Genomic DNA, 22,906 nt, shown 5'->3' on the forward strand with positions numbered 1-22,906 from the left:
GATAATTATTAATTAATTAGCAGCATCTGTTAATCGTTCAATATGGACAAAGCTAATAATACAAGCAGTCCATTGATCCATATTGGTCGCACCATAAGTGCTCTTGCAAGAAAATGTGTATTCCATATACTCTCCGTCGGGCCTCTTCCAAATCACATTGCATTCATAATGGATGGGAATAGAAGATATGCAAAAAAGCACAATTTGGAAGAAGGTTCAGGTCACAAGGTCGGTTTCTTCGCCTTAATGTCTATGCTCCAGTACTGTTATGAGCTCGGTCTCAAGTACGTGACTATATACGCATTTAGCATAGACAATTTCAAGAGACGTCCAGAAGAAGTCCAACATGTGATGAAACTGATGCAGGAAAAGATTGAAGGGTTAATCGAGGAAGAAAGCGTAGTGAACCGTTATGGTGTTAGGGTTTTCTTTGTCGGAAACTTAAACCTACTCCCTAAGCCTGTAATGCTGGCTGCTGAAAGAGCCATGGCAGCAACAGCTGGAAACTCGAGAGCAGTTCTGTCGATTTGTTTGGCTTATACTTCTACGGATGAGATTGTTCATGCTGTACAAGAAGCTTGTGAGGAAAATCAGATGAATGGAGAAATTAAGTTAACAGATGTTGAGAGGCATATGTACATGGCGGTGGCAGCGCCAGATCCAGATATCATTATACGTACCTCGGGCGAAACTCGGCTGAGTAATTTTCTTCTGTGGCAGAGTTCACATTCGTATTTATATTCGCCTTCTATTCTCTGGCCGGAGATCGGTTTCCGTCATCTATTTTGTGGTATCTTGAACTTCCAGAGGAATTTCAAGTATTTGCAGTTGGAAAGAAAGAAGAATTAGGTGATAATTAAACACGTTGGAATAAGTTAATAAGGGCAGGTTTTACAGGCAGAAGGAAATTAGGGTTCTTGATCGAAAACAACAACAGAAAGAATCATAAGCCTTTGGTTTCAGCTGAAACAGGTACACCGTTTGTTCTTGATATATTATTATTATTTTTAACATTCATGGTAGATGAAAATTGAATATGTGTGTTCAATTGTATATGATTGATATTGACAAACAATTCCCAAAATCAATTGAGAATTCCTAAATGTTTGACTAGTTCTAAGTTGTAATTGTTTGTCTACTTTTGCTTTTTTTATGTGGATGATATGGTTTCATAGCGTGACCGAACTATAACAAATTTAATAAAATGGTAGTTTGATTTTTACTCTCTTTTTTAAGTTAAATAATTGCCAATAAAAATAAAAATAGACAAAATAATGAACAAGGAAGGATCATGGTGGCCTAGATTTGGATTGTTCTTTGGCTATTCTGTGTGTTTTTCAGACGAATTAACAAACTTGGAACTTTAATAAGCGGAAAGTTTAGACTTATATAACAACTTGGAGTTTTTAGAGTTTGGGGATGTAATTATAATTCCTAGGTTTCTTAGAGCATCCCCATCCTTGTACCCATACATAGGTACAAATATGTGCCACATCAGCAGCCACATCACAAATAAATTATACCTCTCAATTTATACCTCTATTCCCCAACCATCTCAAGTACAATTGTGGTCCCACCATCCACATCATCTAATTCATACAATATTTTTTAATTCAATAATTCAAGTAATCTTGTTTTATTTTTTATTATATTAATTTGTTTAAATTAATATAACTAATATTTATAAATTATATTAAAAAATTAAAAAAAATCAATAATTTTTAAAAATAATTTAGGAAATTATCATCACAATAATACTTGAAAAAAATAGACTACTAAATCATATTTGGTTAAATAAAAAATTAAATAAAACGATTTATTTTTTAAAAAATTTAAATGTTTATTTTTTTTTGTATAAAAAAGTGGGATGGGGACCACTTTTTTTGACTTTTTCTCATTTGTACCCAGTAGCAAAACTTTGCTACTCAATTTTCTCTCTCCTGATTTGTACCCAACTCCCCATTAGTGTACCCAGGTACAAATTTTGTCCACATCAGATTTGTACCTACCGATGGGGATGCTCTTATACATTTAAATTTTAATCTTAATTTTAATGAAATTTAAAATTATATTTTTAATATTTATTTTTAAAAAAATATATTTTATTAATTTATTATTTAAAACACAATTAATAGATAAAACTGATATTTTTTTTATTTAGAAAATTATCCTGTCAAATATATATATATATATATATATATATATATATATATAATAAAATTCATTTTAATCATAGTGAGCTGTATCAAAATTTAAATTGTTTCTACTAAAATTATAATTTTATAATTTTGTTAAAAATATATGGTATTTTAATGTTTATTATGGTAGAATTGAAATTAATATTTCTTGATCCAATTTGTTATAAAAAAAATTGATAACAAATTTGGTGGTAAGAAAAATCGAAAAAATCAAACCGAATGAACGAAAAATCTACCTAACTCAATTCTGACCTATTTATAATTTATTTTTTTACTGATCCTATCTGGTGTAATTGGTGTTTTTGATAATAAAAAACAGTGATAGTATATTTATGTATTTTGATATCTTTTATAATTATGAGTTTATTTATTTTTTTTTGTATAGAGGTTTGAATCTTGAATATTCATTATTTTATATATTTTATGTCTTTTTTATTTCTTAACTTATTTTGATTTAAATAATATTTGAATATATACTATTTTAAAAGTTATATAATTATTTTACAGATAATTTAAAAATAAATTTACATGATTTATTAGAATTTTATTTCCACAAGAATGTTTCTCAATTAATATTTATATATATATATATATATTTGTTAATTTTTTAAGGATTAAATTTGATAAATCTATTAAACCGATCATATAACCAATAAAAATGAATAAAGCTTAATAGTCAACCAACTTATAACCAACAAAAATAATAACGCTTAACAGTCGACCAACCTAACAAAGATTTTTAAAAACTTACATCAACTATTGGATGAATTTTATGTAATTTTAATTATTTTGATTGGTATATTTATTATCTTAGGAAGAGGGTACCTTTATCTTATTGGTTTGAAAAATAAAAGTGTGAGAAGATAGAAAAATTATTTTATTTTTTAAAATAATTAGACTAAGCACCTAGGCATGACAGAATGGAACCAACGGGTACCCGAAGGAACTGAATCGATCGATTCGAGTATTTATTTTGTAGTTTGGTTCCGAGTTATTTCGGATCGAAACCGATTAGTTCTGGGTACCCGATCGAAGAACCGAGACACAAACCGAGACCCGATCTGAGATTTCAAAGCTGAGAGATAGAGTTTGGATATCCGATATTTCAAAGTTTCGATAAATCGAATCATGTGCTCTATCAATTGCCGATTTTTATCTATGGCGAAAGTGTTATCAATGGCTTTAGGGTTTGGATATAAGAGAGAGAAAAATAAACCTATTAATTAATTTTAAATTATGACTAGTTTGATTTTAATTCTTTTATAAGTTATATAAATAATAATCTAAATATAAGGATTAAGATATACTTTAATTTTTATATTTTATTAAATGAAATCATATTTTTTAATTATTTTTTATTACTTTTTAAAAGTAATATAATTTTAATATTTTACTCATAACTCTCTGTATTTTAAATATTTTTAAAATAACTTTTATACCTATTTTATCAAAAATTTATTCTAAATTATATATTTTAAAATTTTACTTATTTTAAATATAAAATGATACATTTAAATGAATTTTAAAAAGGATAAAAAAGTATATTTTAAAAAGTAAATTTATATATTAAATTATTAATTGGATACAAAAAAATTATAAAATAACCTAAAAATAATAATTTTGGGCTTATAATAAAATGGGTCCGGATGCCGAATCGAGTGGTACCTATCAAATTCGAGTCACTCATATGTTTGCTTTTTAGGAGTATTATTGAGTCCATTTTTTCGGTTAAAAATAATATTTTAGAAGTTAAATAAATATTAAATTATGAATTAGATAAAAGAAATTAAATCAATTAAAAAAATCTTTAAAAAATTAAACTTTTAAATCTTGGGTCTAAGGGTCGGACCGGTCAGATTCATGCCAAAATTGGGTCCGAATCCACAACCCGACTTTTTGTCGTGCCTATACGCACCATATTATTCACTTTCCATTCACTGCTTTCAATTTCTTCTCAGTCATTTTTCTTATTTTAAACCTATTACAATATTTCAATTTTTAATTTAATGACGAGTGAAAACTAAATTATTATTTTTTTATATTTTTATTTATTTATTTTATTTTCATTGTAACCCCGCTATGACAATTTAAATTAAAATAATGATTTATAAGAGAACAATGTCACATGTTCTGGTTTTATTTAAAACTAAAATGCGTCAAATAAAAATGAAGATTTTTACGTTTAACCAAAAAAAAAATATATATTTAAATTATTTATTTGTTTTTTACTTAAAATCTTACTCATTTAAGTAGTAAGTTAAGTCATACATAACAATTAATTTTGTATGAATTGAATTATATAGTTAGTTAATTGAATTGATTGATATCGTGATAAATAAAAATGAATAAATAATTTAAAATTTATGTGAAGCAATCAAACAATACAAACAAACAACAGGAGTCCTTTCTGACTTTGACTGATAATATATATGGAGAAAGAGGGGGAGGTACCAAACAAACAAGACTTAAGGCATGAGTCTTTTCTGAGAAAAAAAAAACTTAAAAAAAAAAGCAGGCGTCCTTTGGTACTTTGTCAACACCCACGTGCTGAAATGTATGTGCATTCTAAAAAAATATTATTTAAATGGATTTAATTATTATAAAATTAGTTTATATGCTATATAGCCTATATATCAACATGACATATAGTTAATTAAATAATTCTTCATTAATCTTCTTATCCTATCTTGTTATCAAACATGTAAGTGCTAATGGGATTGCGTCTATCTTTTTTATCATAATGGTAATAAAAAACTATTGTTTAAATAACTTTTTTAATTAACTTTAATCTATTCACTAAGATTTTCTCAAATTAAATTTAATAAATTGTTTATGAAAAAAAAATACATTTAAATAACTATGAAAATCTCAATTGAATTAGTTGTGGAGCCAATGATTGGCCCTGTGAGTGTTTTTTATTTATGAATCAGTCTTTATCATATAGACTATTCTTTTTATTGTGATCAAATTTATTTTTTGTTGGAATGGTTAGTATATATATTTTTAAATTAGAATGTTATTAATATATATAGTTGATATTCAATTTATAATTACAAATAAATTTTTACAATAATTTTAACAAATAAATTATTGTGTATAAATAAAATCAAACATACATGAACATATGGAATAAAATAAATAATCTGATAAAAAAATCATAAAAATTAAGTGTATCAAACATATTAAACTAAAAAAAATTAAAATATTGAATATTATCAAACAGATTTAAGTTCTTTAAATAAACTTAATTAATCAAACTAGTCCATAATTTTTACTAACAAGATAATAAAAAAAACATTATATTATAACATATTCTAAAAAGAAAACGTTTACAATCTTCAACTTAATTTAAAATATTATAATTGTATTACTAATTTTGTTAGTGGGAGTGCAAAAGTGGAACTATGAAAAAGAAAATAGAAATGAAGTGAAAATGTGAGAATAAAATACAATATATTTTCTCTTAAGGCAACTCAAATAATTAAAAAAATTATAATTTTATGATTTCAAAATATACAGGAAATGCATTGCATCAACCTAGGTTTCGTCACACAATGATAAGACACAAGTTTTAATACCAGATTTTGTTGGTCCCACCATAAGAGCTTGTTTGAACTTGGTTTTGTAAAAAAAAAATTATAAAATTTTGAATAAATGAAATAAGTAATAAAAATAAGAAATAAATACTAGATAAATATTTTGATAATTTAGATTAAAGATCCAAATGACCATAATCAAATCAAAGTTTTTTGTTTTTTTTATAATCTCGAAATGGTTTTAAACACATTAATTAAATGATTATAATCGATACTTCATCTTCTAATAAAAAAAATTGAAGAAGGTTGTCAAACAAAATAGGCATATGGAACTAGAATGTTCAAAGAAGTTTTAATTACTTCCCTAATTATGTAAAAATTAATGATGATAATTAAGTTATTTAGTTATAAGGCGGCATGACTCAATAAAGATACATTGAACTTGCTCTGTTTTGGTTGAAATCAAGTGGTTTAATTAAATGATATAAGTGGAGAAGAAATCAATTGGATTGGATGCTTATTACATGATTTGTTTATTAATCACTTTACTAATTGCAAAATAGTAACTATATATTTAACTATATATGTTCTCCACTTACATTGTATTGGACATGTACTCCAAATGTCATGGGACCTCATGACGCAACACAATGTTTTTTCTAACCAACTTGTGGAAAAAAATATATTATTTGTGTTTTAATAAAGTTTTGTTTCAATTTTACCTATACATTTGAATACAAAATAATAGACAAGGATGAGTTTGCCCATTTCTAGTTATTTCCGGGGAGACATTATCTTCTTCCTCTCTTCTCATGTAATTATAAATATAGAAAGTCTATTATAAGCTATAAGGTTTACATATTAATGTTTAATAGTTGCGTGAGTTAATATAAGTTATCTTCCTTAATTTGATTTAACTACTAATGTATAAGTCGATATTTTAGTTAAATATATTTTTGAAATAGTTTTTTTTTTGTTTTTAAAACATTGAGTTCCGCTTCTTTCGAAGTGCGACTAATCATGGGCTTGAACTCACGACATCAGGGAGACTGAGATACCACCTCTTACTACCGCTAGTCATTTGGAGTGAATATAATTGAATGATTTTAGATCTACGAGAAATGCAAAGTGACTCGTTTGATTCCCTAGTTGTTAGAGAGATCTATACTTTATTGTTCACTCTTGTTGATCAAACAACAAAGTAAAAAAACACAGATTTACTTAAAGTCTCCCCTGTTTCCTCTATCTTGTCATTGTTGAGATTCTTGATGAGCCTCCAGATGTACTTGTTTATTTTTATTTGGAAAATTGATTTCTTCTTATTGGTTTTGTTTTCCATTATAAACATTTACAGTATCTTGTTTTGTGTTTATTTGTGTTGTTTAAGTCTAATAATAAAAACATTTACAATAATTCATATCATATATAAGCAAGACTCTTATGACCGATCGAGTTTAAAATATAAATATATTGATAATGAAATGATGAAAATGTTGAAATAATGTCTTAGATCAATATAAGACAAAAACAAAAAGTGTTATGAGGTAGCTGTAAACCTCATGTAGAATTTATGAACACCTAATATTAATTTATAAAATTAATTTGTACATGTTTAGAAATGACTTTGAGAGTTTTTTCAAAACAAAAAAATTTACATGGTTGAATGTTGAACTTATATCATTTTTGACTAAACTATTATTAAACTATTGTTCTTCTTTACTTTGTTTGAATACTTTCATTCTAAGTATTGTAGGTTGACCGCGTGAATTGATTTTGAATGACTATTAACAAGTTTGTTCGGGTGCTTCATTTCTTAGTAAATTCTCAACAAAGTATAAACTTAAGAACTCAAACACCCGTCGTTCATCGTTTTGACCTTCAAATTTGTTTTTTTTAATGTAATGTTTTTTTTTTAGTTTTTTGTGACTTGATTTGGTTTGTCAATATACATCTAACAATATACCTTCAATTATTGATTCTACTACTAACATAATCAATTCTCCCTTAGAATATCAACGGGAATGAGGAATGTCTCACGCCAATTTTTTAAAATATTATACTTCTTGGTAAAAGAGAATGCAAGGTTTTCTAAATTCACGCATTTTTTTCTTTTTCTTTTTCGTCTATAACATTGTCTAGGAATAATAATGTTACTTCGCGACAAAAAAAAAATCAGTCTATAATTTATTAAAATAATTCACTAAGTTAATTTAAATAAAAGAATTCTGTCTTAAAGATTAAATATATCATATTCTAATCTCATTAATAACATTTTATTAAAATATGTAAAGACATGAGATGTTGTTCTACCTTACTAAATATAATACAAACTTTATTTTCAAAAAAACATAAAAATAATTTGTATAGTTATCATAGTACTAGTGATCATGTTCAATTGTCTTCTAGATAAAATGATCCTCGTAAATAAAGGAACAAGAAAGTGACAGGGGATGGGGGGATGAATCAGGATTGATTTTAGTACACAAGTTGCTTTATCCTATAGTTTTAAAAAAGAAATAAACATGTTGGATTTCATATAATATGTTTTTTTTAAATGTTTCATAGTAAAAACTCAAATTCATGAATTTATGTGTTCTACGTAATATGTCTTATATGCATCAAATCCCAAATTGCACAATATTTTATAAAATTAATTGAGTTTTTATGTAAGAATAAGAATCATTGGTCCATACAAATAGAGAAAAAGAAAAGTGATTTAAAGAGGGTTCTATTAGTCCTATTGAAATGACAAATAGCGGAAATACAAATCTTTATTTAAGTGGGAATTAGTTAAGATTGTGGGTTCCATCGAAATGTTCTATATAAATATCAGAATGACAATTTTCTGTTTTAAAACAAAGTAAAACAGAGCATAACAAAAAAACATCTAAAACAAACTTCCATTTATGGATTCAATTTCCATCCAAACCCCAATAAATTCCTCGCCGGAGATTTTCTCATGGCAAGACCTCCTCTTTTACCACGACTCTCTCCCCTTCAATTTCAACGACTCCGACGAGATTCTCCTAACACGGGTTCTCGCCGAGGCAGCATTGACGCCGGTCCCGGCGACCTCTGAATCATTGGAAAGTTTTTCATTGCTGGAAACTAAGTTCGAAGACATCACCTCGATGTCGCCGGAGAAGTTGCCGGAGAATCAGAAGATAGGGAAGTCTTACAGGGGAGTAAGGCGTAGGCCGTGGGGGAAGTTTGCGGCTGAGATTAGAGATTCGACTAGGAATGGGATACGTGTATGGCTAGGGACGTTTGAAAGCCCGGAAGAAGCAGCTTTGGCATATGATCAGGCGGCGCTGTCGATGAGGGGGTCGGCAGCGGTGCTGAATTTTCCGGTGGAGAAGGTCCGGGAGTCGTTAAGGGGGTTGGATTGTGGAATTTCCGGTGGGTGTTCGCCGGTGATGGCTTTAAAGAAGAAGCATTCGATGAGGGAGAGGAAGGAGAAAGGAGTGGTGTGTAGTAGAAAGAGAAGGGGTAATTTGGGAATTCCATTGAAGATTAAAAAAGAGAGTCAAGTGTTGGTGCTTGAGGATTTGGGAGTTGAATATTTGGAGGAGCTTTTGGTCATTTCATCTTCATCTGGGAATTGTTGTTAGTTATGTATATCATGTCACTATTAATTAATTTCATGTTTTTTGAAATTTTGAATTAGGTTTCAATTTGTTGTTAAGTGTATCAAGCATTTGTGATCAACAAGGCATAGTCATTGATCTTGATTCCAACTTCAAATGTCTCATTGTTAAAAAATGTAGATATTTCGATCCAAGTCGATCTCACTTTTATGCTGTTTTTTTGAGAATTTAATATATCTTATTTCGATCTTTGCTTCTTGAATTGAGAAAATGGGTAAAAATCAATATTAGGTATAAACTTACGATAAAAAATGTGAATATCTCCGACCTTCCGAGGTTTTGGAGAAATTTCAAAACCGACTTTAAAGAATCAAAATGATTAGGGCTAGACACAATAATATTTGAACTTTTGATTTGAACATTTTGTGATAGAAATGAGAGATACCTTCTACTTTAATGGATGTTTAAATTTGGAATAAAGATAATGTCAAATATGTAATTTAACTTCTCAAGAATCTAATGGTACAATTTCACCCTTTAACAACATACAAGACTCAATTTACACTTGGACTCATTTTTCTACACGGTTACATTTTTAGTTTATTTATTAGTATTTCATATTTATTTAATTGATGATTCGACTATATATCTTTTCAAATCATTATAACGAAGCATTTTCGGTCAAAATGTTATATATGGAATTGTAACATTAATAAATTATATATATTACATTGTTTGGATCTCTTTGACTTATTTTGAATTATATAATGTTACATTTTATGTTTTGAGATGTTTTTATTTGTGGTTGTATTTAAATATTTAGGATTGGACCATTTTTCTATTAGTTATATTTCTTTTCTAGTCAAAATAAAACTTAAATCTCTTGGGGTTGTTTATTTAAGGAAAATTAATTAATTTTGTTTGTAACCAAAGTTTATTTTGTTGGATTGTTTTATAATATAATCAAAATTTGTTCGGCTGAATTTTAAAAAATGACTCAAAGCAAGTTTTGTCATTTTTATTTATTTAATGTTCCCACAAAACTCTATTATAAAAGAGTTTGCATATTTTGTTTCAGGAGGCCCAAAAAAGCAATAAAATAATATGCCCATGAAACATTTATTTAAAAATCTCAAAACTCTTTAAACTACTTACAACAAAAAATATTGTAAATTAATTTGTAAATTCTCAGTTTAATCTCTTTGGGGTCGCACAATGTTGAATGGTTGGATGTGTTCAAAACTGGTAGAATATTCGTAATTAAATTATATTTAACCGGTCTATTTTATTATGAAATTCTTAAAAGATTTGTAATTATATTATATTTTAAGATTTCTATCCAAACTTTCCAATCAATTAACAATGATGATTTAATTAAGTATTATTCACTCAATACCAATTATCATATTGCAATATATTGCAAAATTTGTCATTTTTATTGTAAATAACTCTTTATTTTATTTATATTATATTGTAGTAATTGATTAATTTATTTATTAATTAACTCATTTTTATAGAATAATTTGTAAAACTAAATGATTAAAACATAACACCTCTGACATTCAGTTTTTTAAAAGAATAAATAAAAATTATTTAGCATGATTATTGATGGTGAAAATACATGCATTAATTAATTTCTAGAAAGTTCATTTAAAACTTCTTTTTCCCTTTTTCTTATTTTTGAAAATTGAGTTTAATTATACGGGGGCCGACAACGTAGCAGAGCTCAGAAACAATAACGCGGTCGCATTTCAACTTGACGCGTCCAACGCTGGTGTGGTGGTTTGCCAATCAAACGCTTGGCAGCACAAGCCTACATACTTGCATGCCAGCCAGACATCTATCTATATATTTAATTTATTCAATACCTTTTATTATTATTATTATTATTATTTATCACAGTCACAATATTATTCATTTTATCTGTTTATTTTTTTTAATAAATTCATTTCATTAAAAGAATAAAGAATAACAATGGTCTTCGGCGTTCGGCGTTAGGAAAATCAAATCAATCAATGTCGATGGCGTCTAAAACGAAAACCTCAAAGGGGATAAGTCAAAAACCAAAACCACCCATGGAACATGATCATGCCAGCTCTCATGTCTAAAAAAACAAGCACAAGTCATCTAGTGAACCGAAACAAAACCAAAACAACAAAAACCTAAAATCTGGGACAAACTGATTAAACACATGTTTCGAAAAACAAAAGGGGGAGGACAAGAACAATTTCAAAAACTTTACTTTCTTCCAATTTCATCAAGAAGATCCACGATTCATTCAGGAGAATCAACGGTGTTGTCCATCCTGATCTCCGCGAGAGCGGTCAAAAAAAAGCTTTAAATTCTGTTGACTTACTTTGTTGTCAAAGATACTCATGCTTCTTTCAAGCCAAATCGTTCAATTCTTTTCAAGCCCAACGTTTTGCATTGATCCACCCACTTAGACTAAAAATCATTGATGGTCTCTTGTATAACCCAATTAACTCTGAGAATGTTCTACAATAAACTCTAAATGGGTTCAACGTAACGCCTCTCTACATAACATTAGTTGAAATGTTAAAAACATTAACGGAGGAAACAAAAATTATATCCATGGTCCAGAAACTTACAACAATAGTTTAAAATAAGAGCAAGAAAAGAGCATTATTGAAAAAGAACGTGCGGACAATCGGCACGAACGAACTAGTATCGTCTCTAATAATTAGGTTGTTCATTCATTTGCAAAACTTGGTTGAAAGGATAGGGTTTCTAGTTTAGCCTGTTCTATAGTAGTTAAGGTTTTTAGTGTACCATATTCTGTTATTACTCTATTTTGTTGTTGTGTTCTGCTATTTAACAAAATGGGAAGAAAGAAAAGTAATAAGAATAAGGAAGTTAAAGAATTTGTGATGGAAGGAGTAAGGGAGGTAGCTGAAAAGGAAATCGATAGGATTGCTGAAGAAATTATCCATTGAAAACAGGAATGTAGCAAAGGTAAAGAACTAATTACTGATATAAATTCTAAAAAAAGTGCAATAGAAAAACAGGGAGAAAATGAAGGAATATGGAAGATTGGGTAGAATGAAAGAGCAAACCTCTTTGGACTTAAAAATCAAATCACAAAACTACTGATACATGCAAAGAAATGAGAGATTGTTCTCAATAAAGAGAAAATACAGCAAACAACCGTCCAATTGAATATACATTATCTTCAAGATTGGAACCTACTAAAGAAGGAAGAATACGAAAAGATATTAGAAGGTAAATAAAGTCTGAAAAAAGAATGCAAAAAAGAAAGTAGAAGATCATGCATACAAAGGTCAAATCTACTTGGGTGACTTTAAAACAAAAGTTGAGATTCTCAACTCTCCTTTTGAATTTAAATTGTCCACTGAAGTGGAGGAGAAATACGTCAAATATTGAGAAAATGTAGTTATTGGGAACTACATAGGAAAGAACCGTGTATCTTTCCTAGACACTAAGGAATCACTAATAAAACAATGAGAGCAAAAAGGACTGGAGAAGGTTTCTGCAAACATTTATGATCTCTATTTTCTACAATTCAAAAAGGGAACAAATTTGGATGATATTTTGAAACTTGGGCATACTTATATTGGATCCAACTGCATGAAGTTTGAGAGATGGTCTGAGGAATTGAGCCTTCTAAACAAGTCAAAGGAAACAACCCAAATATGGTTCAAACTTAGGAACATCCCAACACACATGTATAATGCAGAAGCTCTAAGTCACTTTGCTAGTCTATTGGGGAAACCATTATATATGGACTCAATTACTGATGGAGGGGATCACCTTACTTTTTCTAGAATAAACATTGAAGTGCATCCTCAAAGTACACTACCAAAGAACATGACAGTTGTTGATAGGAAGGGAAAACCCACAGTAATGAAAATTTTATATGAATGGAGGCCAAATATGTGTGCTTTCTACAATACTTTCCAACATGTTAGTATTAAATGTGCAAAAGCAATTGAGAAAGAACAAAAAATTATGAAAGCCCAGGAAATAAAAAAGCAGGAAAATGAAACGGAAGAATTAAGAATGAAAGAATATATTGTGGAAGAAAATGATAGTGATAAAAAAGACAAAAATGAGGAAAATACAGAGGAGGAAAGTAAGAAAGATTATGGGAAAAAGGAAAGTAGTAAAGGAAGGAAAGTAAAGGGAATCAAGGTGAAGATGAAAAGAAAATTTTCTATAATGCGAAGAATCAGAATAGAAATGAAAGATGAACCTCGAGTTGTTGTTGAGGAAACTTAAGAGGAAGATACCCAAAATTTCAAAGCTGAAACAGAGAATTCTAAAGTCGATAAAGAAGATTCCAAAACCAATGTGGAGTCTGAGCCTGAAGCTGAAACCGAAGATAATGAAGACAAGAACACATAAATTCAAGTTGAAGATAACAAAGATAAAAGCCCTAAAATTCCAGAAACAATTCTTTCTATCAAATCAAAACGGGCTCGTACAAAGAGAGAATTCAAAATGAGAAACAACAATACTCATCATCATCTTCAATACAACCTCCTTTCATCGTTAGAGGAACGGGAAAAAGAAGAGGAAATGGAAGAAGGTCTCTCAATGAAAACGGATGGCATGGGAAAATGCTAGGCTGGGATAATTAAGTTTGAATGTAGTCTTTTTTGTTTGTAATCTCTATTTTTTTAGAATGTATGAATGTTACCAATTAATTTTTTTAGGGTCTTTTGATTGTCATCCTTAATCATAGCTAGGGTTTGTCTAGCTTTGATTTTTAACCCTCCCATTTTTGAGATTTTAATGAAATACTTTTAACCGTTTTCCCCCAAAAAAACGTCTCTCTACATAAGTGACATTTGGAAGTTATTATCAGTAAGGATACCACCATGGAGGGCGCACCATCTGAAAAAAGAAATTTTAGAGGGTGAATCATTGTGCCAAAGCATATCTCACGGGTAGTTATTCACCTGTAATTGGTTTAATGATTCATAGTATTTGCTCACGCTAAACTGATCCAACTTTTTTCCTCATCTTATCATCAATGGTAGGGTTTAATCTTGTTTCTTTGATTTGATCATTCAGTTTATTCAACATCTCTTTTTTCACGTTGTTGAGTCTACGACAAAATCTAATATTAGCATTATAATTATTATCATCTTGAACCAACATATCTCTAACATTACTTTGATTGCACTTACTACTAATAAGTTGGTAAATTATGTTGTTATGCTACTATTCTCGTATCAGTTATAAAGCAATAACAAATAGAATTACCCTTGCCCATAACAAAGGGCAGATCTAATTAGGGACCATCGATCTTGAAAAATTTTTTTTTTTTTTTTTACACTACAAATACGACGTTACTTCATAATTTCTTAATTTTTTTTAATTTAGTATACTATTTTTTTTATCTAAAAAAGACAAAACTTATTTTTATCCACTTTGATTTCATTCAAAATTTTCTCGTTATTTTTTTAATTCATCCCAAAATAATTTCAAGTCCACCCAACTCGGATTTTTGGATCCATCCAACAAACTTTAAATTTTCTCCCATTATTGATAATCTTTTTCCACAACCCACATTCATGTGTAGTGTTCCCCTTCTTGGTCAGGGACAAGCTTATAATTCTGGGTTGAGTGCCTTTGAAAAAATTTAGGGTGAGTTTAAATAAATAACGAAAATAATTTAGATAAAACGAATAAATAAAAGTAGATTTTACTATTCTTTAATAATTAGATAAACAAATTAAATAGTAAATTATATTGAATTTTTTTTAAAAAAAATAAAAGATAATGTCATCTTCTTATTGTAATTTATTTTTTAGGACGGACCTATATAATTCCATCCATGTTCTTGTTATGTTCTTAGTGAAACAATCAGGCCAATCATCTCTGTATTATTATAACAACCTTAACCTTTATCCGAAGATTATTAATTCTATTTTAATTTTAATGAATCTTTTATAAAAAAAAAAATTATATGAAATGAGAAAATGAATAAGTATGAAATAAAATGAATAATTAATTAATTAATGGTGATAACAAATATAAGAGAGGACTAAAACAATTGAGGGGACAAACTAATCAACTAATATTTTTTTTTTTAAATTCAATAACTTTTTTTTTACCTAGCTGGTAGACTATATCCTAAAATTGTAAGTTGCATCATTCTTAGTGAGTTGTTTCTTTACGACTTTTGTGTTAGCACTGCAATGACATTTCTTATTTAATGCGATCTTTGTGTTATTTTGTTATTTTTTAAAATTTTAGAATTAACACATGCATGTAGTCATGTTTATTATATTAATATAATATTTTTTTTATAAGAATTAAATTTGAGACATTTAATCTCTTATACAGTAATTTTGACACTTAATTTATATAGGTACAAGTTATAGCTAGATTAATTTAAGACAAATAATTTATTTTCTCGATAGTGTGATTCAAAAAATATATTTAATTTAAGAAAAAATAAAAGATATATGACTACAAAGCGAAAGGGTTCAATATTTGGTTTGAACAGAATATTCGACCGAATTCGAATTCACCGAATTCGATTTGATTTTCATTTTCGGTTTTCGAATCAAATTTCAAACCAATTCGAATTCAAATACGGTTTTCGGATTTGTTTCAAGTTTGGTTTAAAATCGAAAATAATATATAATATACACTATGTAATATATAATATAATATATTATATATAAATATATTTATTTTATTTTCTCAAAAAAATATTAAATTAAATCATATATATTCTCTGAATTTAATCAAATAATCTCTCTACTAATCAAATAATATATTTAGCCTCCCTTATCTTTATTTTCTTAAAATAATCCTCCAGCCGCTACCTCTCCCTCGTCTCTATTCTTTTAATATGATTCTCTGGTCGTCACCTCTTTCTTTCATCTCTATTCTCATATAAAAAAGCTTCATAAATCATCAGTCGTCCACCTAAAAAATGAGACTATTAATCTAATTCTGTTATATTTGTCATTTAAAACTTCGATTTATATAATCTCACTATCTTTAGAGTTTCTTCTTTGTCTTATGTCGAGACTCTTAAGTCTTGATTTGTTTTGAATTAGAATAATTTGAATTCAAACTTTGACGATAAAAAAAAGGAAAATTAAATTCGGTTTGAATTCAAATCGAATATCAAATTTAAATTCGGTTCAATTTTCGAATTGACTAAAAAAAATAAAAATTCGAAAAACCAAATAAAAGAATATCCTAAATGTATATGGATGTGATACTAATTTTCTTTACATTACAAAATATATATATATATATATATATATATATATATATATATATATATATATATATATATATATATATATATATTATATTTGTTCACGTGGTCACAAAGATAGCTAGTTCAAGTTGGTATTAATATATTAGTCTCATTTTAAAAAACACGTGGTTTTTGTTTCTATTTTTTTAATAAAAAAATTATTTTATTTATAAAATGTAATTAAGCCACCAAATAAATGACAAGAGGGACAAGAAATCACTAGAAAAAAAAGAGTAACAAGAAAGTTGTTCTTAATAAATATCAAAATAACATGATTAAAATACAAAACCAATAACCGTGAACCCACCACAACAAAAATATAAATAAAATATACCAGTCCAATCAACAATTTCTCAATAAAATAAAAAAAAATACTTCAAATTAAATATTCAATAATAAACACTAAAAGTATGAAATTAATTAATTTTTTTTATAAATAATTTATTTATTTATAAATAACATATTAAATTGACGTTTGAAATCGTTAAGACAAAAACTCCGTCTTATATAATCTTAAAAAAAAAATAGTCTAGTATTAATAAAAATGTCAGAAATTCAAATTGCCCTCCACAGATACCTTAATTTGATAATTCAATTTTTTTTAATAATAAATAGATAGTTTGCAAAATAAAAATTATTATATTTTCTGTCTATGTCTACCCGTCAAAACGGCCTTGCCTGATCAAACTTAAAATTTTCTAATTTCTATACTACAAAATAAAACGTTAGTCAAACACTCAAACAGAGTACCCATCGTTGAAGATTTTATAAAATATTTTAGGAACTGAGTATAATGAATAATTAAAAAGATATTATTTTTTTGGGATTTGTTATATTCTAAATATATATATATATATATATATATATATATATATATTTCTTATATAATTAAAAATTCAAGAAATATCAATATATTTAGTGGCCCACTTATCTTTTCATTATGAAATCGACCAATCCAATCGTACAGTATGGTCATGAGAAAATTATCAAATCACTGTTATAGATCAAAGAACGCACCAACTAAAATGTATGAATAAAATTAAAGAAAAAATAGTGAAAACCCATAAAGTAATTTATTGACTTAAATAACCTTTAAACTAAAAGGATAGTTAAAACTATTCATTTATAGATAGAATTAAAAATATGGTAATTTAAATAAATTTTAGTTTATTTAAAAATGTTCACATATGATGATTTTAAGGAGATATATTTATTTTTTGATAAAATAAAATGGATGGAATGATATTGTTTAATTATTGTTGGATTAGATAAAATGGAAGAACATGCATCTAAATCGTTTTGATAATTGTTTTTTTTTTTTATATAAAAGAGTCATATATCTCATATTATTTTTAATTATTTCTTTTATCAATTAAAATATTTTCATTTATATATTTTTTTTATAAATTTAAAATGTAAAAGAAATATTATAATAATTTAATTAATTAAAAACTAAAAAATCAAACAATTTTTTCAAAAACCTTATAACATCCTATAAGCCATTATAATATTAAACAAGCTACATGTCCACAATAAATGATTCTCAAATTCAAATTAAATTATTGAAAAAAGAAATTTGGTTCATTTAAGTTGATCAAATTTTATTTTCATAAAATTGTTTGTGGTTGAATAACATGTTTTCACTGAGCTTAAAATACAATAAAAAAAGAGAGTATTTGATTGAAATGATGTGAGTTTGACTGTTACCATGGTTTAAGTGAAATGATTTTACTTAATAAAATACCTAGTTTAATTTTAATTAAGAACGTACTTATTTAGAAAGGATCGTGACAGTCGAAATTAGGATGTAAATGAGTAAAACTGTTGGTAAAAACTCGACTTGAGTTTGATTTTAACCTAATTCGAGTTTAGCTCGAGCCGATTCGTTTAATATTCGAATCGAATTTGAACTCATATAATACTTGCTCGATAATTTGTCGAGTTTTTTCGAGCCTGCCGATAAATAATATATTTATTTTAATATTAAAATCTAAAATTTAAAATAAATATTTTTTCTTCACAAATATTTAAAATTAAATTTTATATCAAGTTTTCAAGTCAAACAAATCTTTTAGGTAAATAGTCGAGTCGATCTCAAACTCAAATTTATAAACTCGTTCGAACTCGAGTTTGAGTCGAACTAATAACTATTTAATCGAGTCGAGCTCGCTCGACGACTTAATTCATTTGCAACCTTAGTTGGATCGTGACAAAGAATAACTTTGATTACAAGCTAGCAAAACAAAATACTCAAAATGTAATTTGATTTTTTTTCCCAAATTAATGATCAAATTTAGCTTTCATAATATTGCTTGAGGTTGAATAATATGTTTCCACCTCTTCTTTTTAAAAAAAAAAAAATTGATAGGTTTTATGTTTTGCTCTTATAAATAATTTTAACTTCAGATAAAAATGACTATCTTTTATAGTCGGTCATATTTTTATTTTTTGAACCATACTTTATATCGATAAATCAGTGGTTAATGTCATGGTGGGTGAAGGGTTAGACGCCCTCAACATATCTCGGTCTTCCTATTGGAGCCACTACTTAGGTCCATTGAGATATTGAACCAATTATTACCATGGAGGAGGGTAAGTGATACACTTCTAAAAGAAACATTTTTTGTAGGGGTTATCTTGTGTATTAACAAAGAAGGTTAAATTCATTGTCAACAAATTAAGGAGATTCGGACAATCAAGATAATGTTGTTCAATTAATAAAGCTCTTCAATGGTGTGTGATTTTCGTTGAAAATAATCAGTTGTTTCAGAAAAAAGTTATTGGATTTGTTTTTAGTGATCATTTGTTGTGATCAATTTTATGCTTGATATGATCCAAGGTAACTTGATTTAGACACATATCATGTTTGATTTAGACTTTGATATTATTTGGAGTAACATCATTTTATTCTAAATGTTTATTTCGGTCGTCTTTCTGATTTCGTCATTATTTTTCGAGTTTATTAGGTCGTAAGAAGCATTTTTTGGGTGAAATTTTCTTGGTAATATTATGAAAAGGACAAGTTTCGAGCAATTGTATTTTTTGAGTTAGATTTGTCAATTGTTGGAATGTACATGTGAGATATTATTACATATTTAATTTATTTCCTTAGGATCATTTGAAATCTTGGATATCAATTTAATGATGTCCAAGTTAGTGGCCGTTTTTTCTAGACATTAATTTCTTGCAGTACAACGAACGTGGATTGTGGATTGTGACAAACAAATGATTATTGACATTTTTCTGATTATCCAGTGGTTATATTTGAATCTTTCACCTTTATTATATATTAAATTTATGAACAATATAATTAAATTAAAAATTTGTTATTATTTAAAATAAAATAAAATCATACAGCCCCAATACTATTCAACCCTTCCTCAGCCCAACAAATCATACCAAAAGTTTGTTAAGTTAATTTATCCTCTTGGTGATGATGAATATTTGATGAAGATACTAATTAAGTTCTTTGTGTTTAGAAAATAGAGAATTTAGTTAAATGATATCTAAATCCAGGCACATAATTAATTTGTTATTTTAGAAAATAATCGATGTTGTTTTATGACTTTACTCCACGGTCGATTTTGTCATTTTCCCAGCTTGTAACAATTGTCAATAAATATAAATAATTATAAAGCAAAAACAAATAAGAGTCGACAACATCAATATCTACACAAATATATGGATATAAAGTAGCTAGCACTATAGTATATACTATAAGACCCACGTGGTGTTTGACTAATCAAGCACGCCATTTTGCTTATAATTTTATAAGTGTAAGACCCAAGTGCTTGTTTGATTCAACTTATTATTGTACATAAGGTGCATGTTACAATATTTATTTTTATAATTTTAAATCAGCATCTACTAAATCGATTATATTTTATCAAGATTTACGTACAACATATATTCAACGGATTACATATATCATATATTAGGTTAATTTGATATATTTTTAAATATTCGACCATACACATTCAATAATTCATATTCCACATGACTAATTTTAGTAAAATTTGATATTATTTAAACAAAATGAACTTAAAAAAAATGTCTTATATTATACAAATTTTAAATAAAGATAAAAATTAAAGTTGGTATATAAGCAGATTTTTCATATAGGATTTGGTTGATTCAATTATTTGAATAAACTTTATATCTAACTATTTTTTAATTGTTCAAATAAATTTGAATGCTAAATTAAATTAAATATGTATTTGTTTATATATATATACTTTAATATATCATTTTACTAAGGATTAACGAATATGAAAATTTTGCTATAATTAATTTCAACATTGGGTTCATATATTATTTAGTAACGATATAATAATTACTATTATAAAGATTAAAGTTCAATTAAAGTCCAATTAGAGTGATATGCTAAAATATAAAGATTACAAACTTATTTAAATATTTATAATAATTATGAAGATATATTTGTGTAAAAATAAAAGTTGATAAATTAAAATAGTCCCCACTAATATAGATAATCTACATATTATCTAAAACTAACCAGAATAAATATAGAAGATTTGTTCATTTTCAAGAACACTCAAGAGCTTTCGATAAAGAGTTGAAAAAACTAAATTCCACCAACATCAGACATTATGATCCAGGTCCAGATACAAAACTGGAAGATCCAAGATTGAGAGATGATCCGATGAACAATGCAGAACGACCTGTACCGTTCTTCATTATCAATTCAAGTATATTTCCGCAACTATAATAATTTGAGTAAATAAATTTTAAGCAGATAAGTTGAATCAAATAGACCTAACTTTCTTTTTCCTATTTTTTTTTTCTTTATTATTATCTTTTATATTATCAAAATTATTAAAGAATAAGTTATAGTAGGAACAAAATAGGTTGAATCAAACAAACCCTAACCCTCTCTGTATCTCATTTAAAAAAAAAAAAAAAAACTGAACTTCCAAGAACTTGCCACATCTATGAAATGCATGCTGTAATATAAATATATATATATATATGAAACCGCGACCATTCTTCCCCTCCCTCACATCAATCACAACCTTTAATTATTTTATATTTATATATATAATCTCAGGCAGACTTTCCCAACATATATATATAAAGAGAGTCCTAATCCCCCATTGCCTTCACTTTAAGCCTGATCAGTACTACTAAGTACTTCCTCTGTCTTCAATCTGCTGTTAAATTAAGATCAACAATGGTGAGAGCTCCCTGTTGTGAGAAAATGGGTCTTAAAAAAGGGCCATGGACATCTGAAGAAGATCAAATTCTAATTAACTATATCAATCTCAACGGCCACAGCAACTGGCGCGCCCTCCCCAAGTTAGCCGGTAATTTCATTTCCCGGCCACCGGTTTCATTAATTGCTCATCCATTGATCTTCAATTAGATTCTTAAAGATTCAACTTTGAACATATATATAGGTTTGTTGAGATGTGGAAAGAGCTGTAGATTGAGATGGATTAATTACTTACGCCCGGATCTTAAAAGGGGTAACTTTAGCAGAGAAGAAGAAGATGCGATCATCAAGCTCCATGATAAGATGGGAAATAGGTATTATTATTTAACTGTTCAGATTCAAGATCAAGATCAAGATCAAATTTTTTTATTTGTTTTTCTAATGGGTTTTGCCTTTTTTTGCAGATGGTCTGCTATTGCTGCTAAGTTTCCAGGAAGAACAGATAATGAAATAAAGAACGTGTGGCACACTCACTTAAAAAAGCGAGTGTCCTCGACATCATCGAGTAAAGATTCTTCGAACACGACAAGAACCGTGTCCCAAACGTCAACCAGCGAAGAAGAAGACTACAATATCATCACAACCACCACAGATGAAACCGCTAATAATATTCTCCCGGAGGCTGACGAGAGTTTCTGGTCGGAGGTACTGTCGTCGCAGGACAACGCCGATGTTATCTCCATCAATAAATTAGATTCGCCGCCGACACGACAGTACTCTATTGTCTCCGACATCATGACTTCATCACCCACTAGTACCAGCAGCTGCCAATTATCGGCTGCTGACTATTTTCCCTGTAATTTTTGGGCTAACAACTCCGGCGATAGTACGGGTTCGCCGCAGATTTCGTTCTCCTCCGTCGTGGATATGGCGCCATCAGCCGTGGGAACCAATTTCTTACCGGAGGACGAGTTGGAGATGATGAGTAACATGTGGCCGGAGGCGGCGGCGAACAACATGAATCAGATGAATCAAGAAGAGTATGACTTATGTCTTACTAATGATGACATGGCGTTTTGGTACAATGTTTTCACAAAAGCTGATCAGGAGTTGCCTCAACTTTAGGTTTAATTAAGTTTTTCTTT

The 22,906-nt window shown here is 27.9% G+C and overlaps 3 protein-coding genes across 3 annotated transcripts; all 3 read left to right on the forward strand.

Annotated features, from left to right (window-relative positions):
- On the forward strand, positions 1-1,108 carry LOC124931414 (dehydrodolichyl diphosphate synthase CPT3-like). The gene has a single exon (XM_047471871.1). It carries the CDS (start codon positions 43-45, stop codon positions 847-849), a length of 807 nt encoding a protein of 268 aa, XP_047327827.1. The 5' UTR covers positions 1-42; the 3' UTR covers positions 850-1,108.
- A 7,508-nt stretch (positions 1,109-8,616) lies between these two features.
- Positions 8,617-9,345, forward strand: LOC124929748 (ethylene-response factor C3-like). The gene has a single exon (XM_047470142.1). It carries the CDS (start codon positions 8,641-8,643, stop codon positions 9,343-9,345), a length of 705 nt encoding a protein of 234 aa, XP_047326098.1. The 5' UTR covers positions 8,617-8,640.
- A 12,367-nt stretch (positions 9,346-21,712) lies between these two features.
- On the forward strand, positions 21,713-22,906 carry LOC124931623 (transcription factor MYB13-like). Its single transcript, XM_047472135.1, has 3 exons — positions 21,713-21,912; positions 22,006-22,135; positions 22,226-22,906. Exons 1-3 carry the CDS (start codon positions 21,780-21,782, stop codon positions 22,884-22,886), a joined length of 924 nt encoding a protein of 307 aa, XP_047328091.1. The 5' UTR covers positions 21,713-21,779; the 3' UTR covers positions 22,887-22,906.

Source organism: Impatiens glandulifera, chromosome 3, assembly GCF_907164915.1.
Source record: "Impatiens glandulifera chromosome 3, dImpGla2.1, whole genome shotgun sequence".
Taxonomy (NCBI): Eukaryota; Viridiplantae; Streptophyta; class Magnoliopsida; order Ericales; family Balsaminaceae; genus Impatiens; species Impatiens glandulifera.